Source organism: Scatophagus argus, chromosome 14, assembly GCF_020382885.2.
Source record: "Scatophagus argus isolate fScaArg1 chromosome 14, fScaArg1.pri, whole genome shotgun sequence".
Classification (NCBI taxonomy): domain Eukaryota; kingdom Metazoa; phylum Chordata; class Actinopteri; family Scatophagidae; genus Scatophagus; species Scatophagus argus.
Genome location: NC_058506.1, coordinates 151,812 through 164,163, shown reverse-complemented (window position 1 = coordinate 164,163; position 12,352 = coordinate 151,812). Strand labels below are relative to the sequence as shown.

General features: G+C 42.5%; 1 protein-coding gene across 3 annotated transcripts in view; it reads right to left on the bottom strand.

Annotated features, from left to right (window-relative positions):
- Positions 1–1,070: 1,070 nt before the first annotated feature.
- The window catches only part of tiprl (TIP41, TOR signaling pathway regulator-like (S. cerevisiae)), a 34,772-nt gene continuing 23,490 nt past the window's right edge, over positions 1,071–12,352 (bottom strand). For 2 of the 3 annotated variants that reach the window (XM_046410071.1, XM_046410073.1), the window contains exons 6-8: positions 3,837–3,932; positions 3,638–3,700; positions 1,071–1,329 (exon numbers count right to left, since the gene is read on the bottom strand). In XM_046410071.1, coding sequence (XP_046266027.1) covers positions 1,201–1,329; positions 3,638–3,700; positions 3,837–3,932 — 288 coding nt within the window. In that variant the 3' untranslated portion in view covers positions 1,071–1,200. The remainder of the gene's footprint in view (positions 1,330–3,637; positions 3,701–3,836; positions 3,933–12,352) is intronic. The other variant, XM_046410074.1, reaches the window with a different exon arrangement.

Below are 12,352 nucleotides of genomic sequence, written 5' to 3'. Positions count from 1 at the left end.
TTTTAGCTTAACTACATTTTAAACAACATCCAAAAACAAATGGTTAAAAGAATCATTTATTTATCATTTTACAATATAGGGTGGCACAATGAAGTCTCTGATTTTCCATTCGTGGGTCCCATTTCATCCAGCCCGTTTTTTCGTGTCTATAAATTAATCAAGAGTGGGCTGGGTAGTGGACTAGCTTTCGGTTCAAGCTGGGTTAGTTGTTTTCTCTCTATTACTGGTGTCAGACACAATGCCAACCAGTGTGCTAGGTCCTATGTTCCCTGGGTACCATATTACCCAGTTCAAAATTCTGTTAACACACATTAACCATCTTACTGTATTTAGGTCAAATAAATCTAAACCACCAAGGATAAACTATTGACTTGAATCAGTTGTGTATGCTTGTCTCTTATGCCACATTTTGATTCGCTTATTTAACCCCACTTTCTCCATTAGTTTTCCAAAAACTATAAAAGACACATAGCTATATATCAATATACAGACATACATAAGACAAATAAAACAAATACAAAAGAGCTTAATCAGCTGATTATACTTCTATGTAAGCCAATCACTTGGTATGGGTGCAAGAACAGAACGCACATCCTTAATTTTCTGCACTCCCTCACTAGTCTTAAACCCAGTGTCCCAGTGTATTACATAGCACAGGGATTACAATTACTGTTTTGGTTATTCAAATTCTAATCTTCACTTAATCATTATTTGCATTTTGTGTATGCCTCTGGCTGTGTCCATGCAATTAATGGAGAACTGGAATAATAAGAAAACCTTCCTTTATTCCAACTTGTGACAATTCACCTATATTTATTTAGGAATCAAGAGTGACAACGAGATGGCAAATTACACAGAAGTTATTTTTCTTTTTCTGGGACTCCTTCTGCTTCTGCTCACTTTTGCATATCAACATTCAGCTGGGATGGAATTTGACTTGGGGTGAGTGTTGGATTTATTTAAATTTATTTAAATAATAATAATAATTGGTAGAAACCCTTTCTGACAGCTAAAGTAAACCATCATGAATATCCCCAAAAGAAAAAGAATCCAGTACAAGCAGAGAAAGCTATGTATATTTGCACAAATTTATTTGGCCATATGGTAATTATGTAACTGGAAGGTTAAAGATATGGTTTAAGACTATTATTTCTAATTTTCAACATGCACCACATCATTGTGGACTTTACAGTATACTGATCACTGAAGGACTTCATTGACTGTCTGAGGCAGCATCACAGGAAGTTCCAGCTTCTCACACTCTGTCAGCATCAGTGTTAAATGGTGAGCGATCTCATTAGGAGCAGTGAGCAGTGCAGCAGGAACATTCTGAAGAAGAAAGTAACATCTGTGTTAAACTGACAACAATAAATACAGTACATCATAGGAAACAGGGCAGGTCAGGGCTTTTAATGTATTCTGCTTACGAAGGCTTTACACAGAATCTTAAGATGAGTAAATATTTTGAATTTATAATTATTGTCATTGAAGAAAATGACAGTTTTTATTAAAATGCATGATATTGAGAGTTTCCAAATGCTGTAACACTGGCAGAATCTATGAAAATTTCTAGAATATAATTTATATTATAACAAACATGTCAATTATAATAGTGTTTATATGTTCAAAATGATCATTGGGATTCTGAAGAATTATAAAGTATTTTTAATTTCTGTGATTTAAAAAAAACTGAAAATGTATTTGTTGGCGCAAAAAAAAAAAAAAAATACGGTGATTAAATCATCTCACGTATTCCATCTGTCTAAGAGAAGCCAATCAAGAACTTGGGAATGACATTCGACTACATTCTGAGGGACAGCAATAAGCAGTAAACTGGGTACCTTTCTCACAGCTGTGGATAAGTCAAGCCTACCAGGAAAGGTCAAAACATGGATCTACCGGCATGACATTCTGCCACGACTCTGGCCGCGGCTAGTCGACAGTGTTCCACTGACTACCGTCAAGGGCTTTAGGAGGAAGGCTAGCCACTTCCTGCACAGATGGTTGGGCCTACCTCAGCAGCACCACCACACAAACTCCCCTTTAGTAGTATCACTGGAGTTCATGGCTGAGTCTCGGCTGTGGCACAACGAACTAGTGGGAGCATTGACATCAGGATGGCAGGGCTTGGTAGCAACCCGAGATCTCACTCCAAAAGAACCACAGAAAAGGAAATTCACAAGCTGGTGTAGGATGAGATCTGAACTGGGGAAGATGATGCCTGCTCCAGCAGGACACCATGTTGCAATAAAAAAACCAACACTGCCCAACTTCACTCAGTATGTGAGCTGCCCAACCAGAGAGGAGAGGCCCCTGGAATTAACGTATGCAAAGGTTAAGGATGCATACATATCTGTTATTCAAATAACAAAAAGGGCTTTCAGAGCTGGCAATAGGGATTGGGGGAGGGGGCTTCAGAGGGTCCCTGTGCTGTGGAAGACATCCTACCTCATTCCTGTGCCAAAGACGCCACGTCCTGGTGGCTTCAAGGACAAGAGACCTGTGCGAATGACCTCCCACATTATGAAGGCCCTGGAAAGACTTCTTCTGGAGCAGCTAAGGACTATGGTTAGGCCACTCCTGGACCCCTTCCAGTTTGCCTACCAACCCCAACTAAGAATTGAGGATGTCATCATCTAAAGGTAAGGGTCATGTTTTTTTAGTTTTCCAGTGCATTTAACGCCATACATCCAGCTCTACTACGTGAGAAGCTAACAGCAATGTAGGTGGATGCCCCCCCTCGTGTCCTGGATTGTTGACTACCTAACTGGCACAGATCATAGTATGTGCACCTACAACACAGAGTGTTCAGCCACAATGGGGCCCCACAGTTGACTGTGCTTTCTCCCCTCCTCTTCACTGCACAGAGTCTTGCCATCTTCAGAAATTTGCTGATGACTCAGCCATAGTTGGATGTATCAGTAAGGATGATAAGTAGAGGGGTGAGCAAAGGTAGTGGACTGAGGAGGACCAAAGCTCTGGTGACACCTATTTTCATCCAGGGGACTGCTGTGAACATGGTAGAGGAATACAAATACCTGGGAGTGTACACAGACAATAAACTGGACTGAATTAAGAACACTGATGCTGTCTACAAAAGGGCCAGAGCCACCTCTATTTCCTGAGGAGCCTACAAAGTTCATGCATACTGGATCCCCACCTTACCTAAAGACAAATATACATTTTTTTCAAAAATAAACATCCCTGATTGTCAGAAAGCTCACAAACAAGGTTGTCCACAATTTCAATACCTTCGGTCCAAAAATAATACATATGTAAAATGGGCTATTTTATTTTTAGCCCCACACCCCTCTCTCTCCCTCTCTCTCTCTCTCTTTCTCTCTCTCTCTCTCTCTCTCCCTCTCAACCCAACAGGTCAAGGCAGATGGCCGCCCATCTTGAGCCAGGGTCTGCCCTCTAAAAGGCAGTTTTTCCTCGCCACTGTCGCCAAGTGCTTGCTCAAGGGGGAATGTTGGGCTCTCTCTATTTTACAATTTAATTAAAGAGTTTGGTCTAGACCTGCTCTAATTGGAAAGTGTCATGAGATAACTTTTGTTGTGAATTGGCGCTATATAAATAAACTGAATTAAATTGAATTAATTAATTAATTAAACTGAATTAATTAATTATAGGTCACCTTCAGTTCTGCTATTTTGCTTTCCCTCATGCTGAACTCTCGTAGCATGAAATTCTTTCCGGCCTGGAATCAAAACAGAATAATAATTCATTAGTTATGTAGCCTTCACCGCAGTCAGCATCGATTTACATTTAAGTTCTATGACTTCCTCATTATGTACTGCACTTCACTATAACCAGAAAGGAGGAAACCAACTTGCCTCATAATGCAGTCGTGTATCATTTATTCGAATCAGTACTCCATCCACTCGTAGGAAGAAACGCAGCAACAAGAAGAAACTGGTGGGCATCACTCTCTGCATCGAAGACATACAACAACACGTTTGTTACATCTTACATTGTATAATGACACTGTATGTTACACATCTACAAAAAGTAACTTTCGGAATCAGTTTGTTCCAAATTCTACCACTGAACTGGAAAATCCATTGCAAACCCATCCTGATGTCACCTATTGGTTTATCAACTACAGTGATGTCGTGCACATGTAGGGCAGATTTGGTTATTAGAAGACTATTCGTTACTATTATGGATAATCATTAACAGTGATAGAATTGTTGACAATTTCAATTACGGGGCAAATGTGCGAGACAACCTTGCACTAGGGAACAATTGTGTTGTCAATTACGGGGCACCACCCTGTTACCAGGGACCAACATCCAAACTGGAAAAGCAGTCTCAATCTGGAGTTCACTGAGAAATGTCAATATCTGAGAGGCATTGGCAGTAGTCAAATTAACAGTGAATGTTCGAACCTGAGCACTAGCTGACAGAATCCAGCAGCTGTCACACATATGCAAATAATCACAAACAATGACCAGTTAAGCTATAGCAGAATTTATTAATAATAGCTATATTAATTTACAACCAACACCACTTCCAATCAATAAATATCTGCTATGGACTACACCTAAAGAACAAACACAAGCAACTATTTTATAAAGCAAAGCAAGAGCATGATTCATGTGGTCTGTGTGTGTATGTGTGTGTGTGTGTGTGTGTGTGTGTGTGTGAAAAAGAGAGAGAGCGAAGATAGCGGATGGGTTCACATGAGTGACGTGTCTCACTCGGTTCAATATGTTCAATATGAACAAAAGGGGAACAACGTGATCTAACACGTGTCCAAAAAGAAATGGAACAAACCTGAGTTATGCTACCATGTGATCCCGACACTCGTGGATGTCTGTAGTGTGCAAGAGGGTTACTAAGAGAGGAAAACGAGAACAACAGAAAGCAGATAAAATAGGGAGGGCTTTATTGGCTGGCAGTGACAGGCTCAACGAGGGGAACATTCGCGCAGAGCGTAAACAAAACAATAAGCAGATCAACTTAAGTTTAGCAAATAAAGGATGCGGTGGTCCAAAAAAATAAACGAGACACGGCGGGCCAACAACAACAAAGCAGTTAGCGGGAACGAGTTTAAACATGTTTTAAATGCTCAACAACAAGGGACACAGCGCTCCTATAACAACAACACAGTTAAAAGGAACTAACACCTAAGTCTCTATGAGTTCATCATGGACGGAGACGACATGGACGGATTTGTGGTTTGGTGCCAGGAGAACCGCCTCCAAATCAACGCGGGTAAAACCAGGGAAATGGTGGTGGACTTCAGGAGGCGCCAACAAACCCCACCCACACTGGTGAACATCCAGGGAACAGACATTGAGAGAGTCATCTCCTACAAGTACCTGGGCGTTCATCTCAACAATAAACTGGACTGGATTGACAACACGGACGCCCTGTACAAAAAGGGTCAGAGCAGACTCTACCTGCTCAGCAGACTGAGGGCCTTTGGAATACAGGGTCCACTCCTCAGGAGCTTTTATGACTCAGTGGTGACATCAGCCATCTTTTATGGTGTGGTCTGCTGGGCAGGCAGCATCTCTGCCTGGGACAAAAAGAGTCTGGAAAGACTGGTGAAGAGGGCCGCCTCAGTCCTGGGCTGCTCCCTGGACTCAGTGGATGAGGTGGGTGACAGGAGGACGATAGCCAAGCTGTCATCCACGCTGGAGACCCTCTCCCACCCCATGCAGGGCACTCTGACAGCACAGGGCAGCTCCTTCAGTGACAGACTGCTACACCTGCGCTGTGTGAAGGAGAGGTATGGCCGCTCCTTCCTGCCCACTGCTGTCAGACTCCACAACAAGCACAGCTGATAGACTCGACATTTAAGCTGATGAATGTGTTAATTGGACAATAAATCATGTGCAATAATGGGACAATGGGACTGGTCACACCAGACCTGCAATAATACATGTGTAGTAATAATTGTGCAATAATCCTTACTCATGTAACACTGCTACTAGGATCAGTACATAAATACTTAGTCTTTCCTCGGTACAATAATCAATCCATCCACTAATCGTGTGAATAGCCTTTTTCTTTTCTGTATTGTGTACAGCTGCAGGTACTTGTTTCCTGTGTATTTATTCTTTTTTGAATGCTCATCCTTCCCTTATCCGTGCATGTTTTGCACCCTCTATATCCTGTTGTCTGCTGTAATATTGTAATTTGCCAGTTATGGGACTAATAAAGGATCATCTTATCTTATCTTATCTTATCCAGACATAACCCTCTCAGGTTGCTTTGCTCTTCAGGCAGGAGTGGTGCACTTATTGATTCAATTGGGAAGACAGCATACTCCGCCAGAGTTTGAATTTAAACTAAGCCTCACACCTAGGTGTGAAGAGTGAGATTTCGACGCTCATTCAAATAAAGGGTCATTAAACCCTGGCTTCAGCCTTCTGAGGCCAGGGTTTAATGATGCTTTAAAGACAACATATATGCCTCTCTAAAGAGAAGTGGGGTCATTTTCTCATAAGAAAATTAACTGCTCAAAATTAAGGAAACAGAGATCAATCTACCGTATTTTCCGCACTACAAGGCGCACCTTCAATGAATGGCCTATTTTAAAACTGTTTTCATATATAAGGCGCACCGCATTATAAGGCGCATAGGATAGAAGCTACAGCAGTGGCTCGGATTGCGTTTTGCATCCACTAGATGGAGCTGCGCTAAAGGGAATGTCAACAAAACAGTCAGATAAGTCTTTATTATCTTTATTAATAGAATACAAACCAGCGTTCTGACAACTCCGTTCACTCCCAAAATGAATAAACAGCTGTGTTATTATTTTTCCCGAGGTAATGTCAGCGACGTAGTATTTTCACGACACAGTTTATCTTTTAACAACAGCAAGGTATAACAGGTAGTGCAACATTTTTCCTCGATTCAGTAAACACGTGAAAGAGTCTGATGCCGTTACGGTAACTCAAACGAAAGTGCAATAACAATAGAGTAACTCTCGAAATAATGCAAAGTAATAACAATATAACAACCCCGTTCACTCCCAAAATGAATAAACAGCTGTGTTATTATTTTTCCCGAGGTAATGTCAGCGACGTAGTATTTTCGCGACACAGCTTATCTTTTAACAACAGCCAGGTATAACAGGTAGTGCAACATTTTCCTCGATTCAGTAAACACGTAAAAGAGTCTGATACCGTTACGGTAACTCAAACTTAAGTGCAATAACAATATAGTAACTCTCGAAATAATGCAAAGCAATAACCATTTAACAATAACTCAACGTTGCTCAAACGTTAATGTCCATATTCACAATATGACCAACCTTGTTCAGTTGTGAACACACAAAAGAAACACGTAAAGCTCACTTTATCGGTTCATTCCTCATCCACGAATCCCTCGAATTCTTCTTCTTCAGTGTCCGAATTGAACAGCTGGGCGAATACGTCATCCAACATGCCCGGCTCCGTCTCGTCAACGTCGTCATTATCCGAGTCAGTGTCGCTGCTGTTGTCCGGTAGTTCAGTGACGATTCCAGCCTTCCTGAAAGCTCGGACCACAGTTGAGACTGATATATCAGCCCAGGCATTTACGATCCACTGGCAGAAAGTGGCGTACGTCGTTTGGCGCTGTCTCCCTGTCTTGGTGAACGTGTGTTCGCCTTCCGTCATCCAATGCCCTGTTGACACCAATATCTAGCGGTTGGAGTTCTTTTGTCAATCCACCCGGAATGACGGCAAGCACTGAATTAGTGTGCTTCACTTGTTTTTTGACTCCATCGGTGATATGGGAGCGCATGGAGTCGCAGATCAATAGGGACGGGGCTGTGTGAAAAAAGCCACCCGGTCTCTTGACGTAAATTTCCCTCAGCCACTCACTCATCTTTTCTTCGTCCATCCATCCCTTCGAGTTAGCCTTGATAACGACGCCGGCTGGAAAGTTTTCTTTTGGCAAGGTCTTCCTCTTGAAAATAACCATCAGTGGTAGTTTCTGGCCATTAGCCTGGCAAGCGAGAACTACAGTGAATGACGACTTCTCATTCCCTGTGGTGCGAACATTCACCGTACGTGCTCCCGTTTTATCCACAGTGCGGTTCACAGGAATATCAAAAGTGAGTGGAACCTCGTCCATGTTGATGATATACTCCGGCCGGATCTTTTTTTCAGCGATCTTCTCTTTGCAGTATGCACGGAAAGTGGCCAGCTTTTCTTGATAGTCTTTCGGTAGTTGCTGCGAAACACTAGTGCGTGCGCGGATGGAGAGATTACGTCTTTTCATAAACCGATAAAACTCTGTTTAGTCTTCTTTACCTGGCGCAGTTCATCTTGATGCTTCCTCCACTTCCGCACCATTGACTCGTTAATGTTGAAGTGTCTCGCCGCTGCTCTGTTCCCGTGTTCTACTGCATGACTGATAGCCTTCAGCTTGAACTCTGCGTCGTAAGCGTGTCTCTTGCAAGGAGCCATCTCGGGGTCTTCACACACACACAAATGGTGTTGTACTGGAATTCCTTTTCGCCGTACCGGCGCTTAAATCTGTTAATTCGGCCACGCCCCCTGACTACGGTAGCCACGATTGACCAGTATTGATCCACAGATAAGGCGCATCGGATTATAAGGCGCACTGTCGGATTTTGAGAAAATTGAAGGCTTTTAGGTGCGCCTTATAGTGCGGAAAATACGGTATATTATCCTTCATGTTCAGTAAACTTTGTGTTCAAAGTTATGTTTTCTCACCAACAACAGGCCATGAACAATGTGTACATGTGTTCAGTATGAAGAAGAAGAATCAGCTTTATTAGCAGTATATATATTTTTACATACACATACTGAACTGACTACTGCATTTGACCTATCCTAAGTTGAACACACACATGCAACACCCGGCAAATTACATGCAGTGAAACACACACAGGAGCAGTGGGCAGCATCAAGAGCCCGGGGAGCATATTGGGGGATTAAGTGCCTTGCTCAAGGGCATATCAGCTGGCTAATGAAAAGGGGGGGGGCATTTTTTTGCATTAATCACTCCACCACACCCAAATTTTTCCTGCCCGTCCGGTGGGGGAATCAAACCGGTGACCCTCCGATCACAAGCCGCTTCAAGTTTTTCTAACTCATGCTACACTGTTATCTTGTACACGAAATTAATATGTTTTCTGTATATTGCTCCTATGAATTTTCCAAGATCCTGGATGATGAATTTAATATTTGGTTAAGTGAATGTTGAAATGGGAATGTTATCTGAAGCATTGTTAGACCAGTTAAATCTGAATATGTATTCCAAAGTGCTATGTCCAAAGCTGAGTGAGTAAAATGCACTTAGAAACGGCTGAGTCGAGTAATCCTTAGTTCTGTATAATAACCTATAGGAGGTAAGACAGCATTACAAGTACAGTATGTATCCTGTAAAATCACTGTTGGGAGTTAATTGAAAGTGTAATAAGCATGTAATTAGAAGTGATTTTGAGCAGTGACAGATGCACAGTGATATCAATACACTTAATAATAATTTAATAGAAATTTGATTTTGGACAACGGATGACCTGAATGTAAATTGTATATGTGTTCAAGTGATTTAATAGACGCAATTTGGAGAAAGAAACGAGTACTCCTGTCGTTCGTGCTCTGAGAGTCTTCCCTTATTTTCCAGATTCGTCTCCTGTCTTTTTGTTACCGTGGTCACCGAGCCTGGAACTCGTAACACGGACCATGTGCCTTTTTGGGAGTACCTATCTGTGTGAAAAGCGCTTCTTCACCATAAACTTTAATAAGTCAAAGTACAAATCCAAACTTACTGATGAGCATCTTCAAGTCATACTGAGGATCTAAATTGCTTCGTCCCTCAAGCCAAATGTGGCTCAGCTCTGTATGAGGAAGCGCTGCCAGGTCTCTGGCAGCAAGGAGTAGGTAAGAGAAGCCTATGTTCTGAAGAACCATTCATGTTCGGAATTGGTATTAATAAAGATTGTGAAGATTGGATCAGTTGTACTTTTTTTGGAATACTTTAACTCTTTTTTGTGGAATACTTAATGCGGCCCAGCCTCACCAAGAATCTACTTCCAGTGGCCCCCAGATAAGTTGAGTTTGAGACACCTGATCTAGGAGTTCCTGAGGAGCTTAAGCTTTGCCCAACTGAGGTATACAGGGATTAATTTTTACCAGTGGGGAGTCTGTCTGGCCCAGTGTGTCTATTATCTCAGCAAACAGAGCTAGACTGCTGACCCAAATGCACAGGTAAGAGGGTCAACCTGCAGCCTACAAGCTGCAATACTATGCTGCGGTCCTTTCTACCATCTAATCACTCAGATGGTTGGTTAGGGGGTCTACTACTTCTATGGGTAGTAGCTATACAGCAGTGTTAGCGGTCTACTGAGAAGTAGTAACCTACAACCCACAACTTTACTAACCAGTCCCAAACATTGAAGGCAACCACAAATCACACAGCACATATGCTTAGCATGCAGAATGTGTTGACATTGTGATTAAGTTGGTATCTTCAGAACCTTTAGAAGATTAATAAAATGGGGCACCACTGGGAAAACAACCAAATTAGTGAGTGAAAAAATGTCAACATCTAAGACATACTGGCATTGTATGATGAACAGAGAAGGTGTGAATACAAGCATTGATCCTGTCAACCAGCTCTTTATCGCAACATACAAGCAAAACCAGGGCATTTTCTTCTTAATATGACAGGATTTTAACACTGGCAACATTAATCATTTATCAACATCAGTCCTATCATATGGTATGATTACTAACTACAGCTATAAACATCAAGAAATCAGTGTCTGTGTGTGCATACAGCTGAGAAAAGCAAGATGGCAGATGTGTTTCGGTGGAGTTGTGTCACTCGAAAATGGACAAAAGCAAGATGCAGATGTGGGCTTAGTTTACTAGTGTTTCACCAAGTGGGAGCTCACACTTCCACTTAGACGCACACCCCAGATGTAGTGTGAAGGGTATGTGGGTTAGTAATGAAAAGGGAACAGAGGGAGAAACGTTCAGCAGCACAGCTCTTGCAGTCCTGGAAGAGGTACAGTAGCTCCTTTGTTGTTTCACAGAACAGATCTAATGAATATAACTGAGGTTTACATTAATAATTGCCCAATAATTGTGCACACGTAGATATTCTCCCAAAAAAGCAAAAGGCTCATTTTTACTTCCTTAAATATTCAGGTTTGAGGTTTATTAACATTTTGACTGAGAGCACTGTAGTTCAATAATAAAATTCAAAAATACAACTTGCCTAATAATTGTGAACACAGCAAAAGGGAAAATACCAGCAAAACGTAACACATGCTAATTAGCTTGGTCTGCCCAGAGCTAAAGCCTCTTACAATGCTTTTCCTCGGGTGAGGTTGCCATGTGTGAAGCCTCATGATCCTACGATGCAGGTGTTGGGATGGGTGTTTAGCACAAATCAGCCGCACTGACAGCTAATCTCAGACTACATCAGAGAAAGGCTTCAGGGCCTGATGGCATCACACCCAGGATCATGAAGACCTGTGCCAGCCAGCTGTCTCCTGTACTGGGACATCTGTACAACCTGAGTCTGAGTCAGGAGAAAGTCCCGATACTGTGGAAGATGTCCTGCCTGGTTCCAGTCCCCAAGAAGTCAATGCCATCTGACCCAGCAGACTACAGACCAGTCGCCCTCACATCTCATGTGATGAAAGTCCTAGAGAAACTGGTCTCAGCTCAGTTGGTGAGAACGTTTTTGGACCCCTTGCAATTGCCTACCAGCCCCATTTAGGAGTTGATGATGCCTTCATCTACCTGCTGCAATGAGCATATTTGCATCTGGATGGTGGAGGAAGTACTGTGAGGATCACATTCTTTGATTTCTCCAGTGCTTTCAACAACATTCAACCTCTGCCACTGGGTGAGAAGCTGCGGGTTGATGGGTGCTGATGACGCAAGGATCTACTGGATTACTGACTACTTGACAGATAGGCCATAGTTTGTCTGTCTGGGTAACGTCCTGTCTGATCTGTGATGTAGGAGCTCCACAGGGAACTGTGCTTTCTCCCTTCCTCTTCACGTTATACACCACTGACTTTCAGTACAACTCAGTCATGTCACCTGCAGAAGTTTTCTGATGACCCCGGTGTTGTTGGGTGTATAAAAGAGGGATAGGACGGCGAGTACAGGACACTAGTGGACAACTTTGTAGAGTGGTCCAAACAGAAACCTTCTCTCACGCCCCACACCCCTCTCCCCTCTCCCTCGCTCTCTTTGCCTGTCTATCTTTCTTCTCTCTCTCTCTCTCTCTCTCAACCCAACAGGTCAAGGCAGATGGCCGCCCATCTTGAGCTGGGGTCTGCACCATAGTTTTTGTCTTCTAAAAGGCAGTTTTTCCTCACCACTGTCGCCAAGTGCTGGCTCAAGGGGGAATGTTGGGT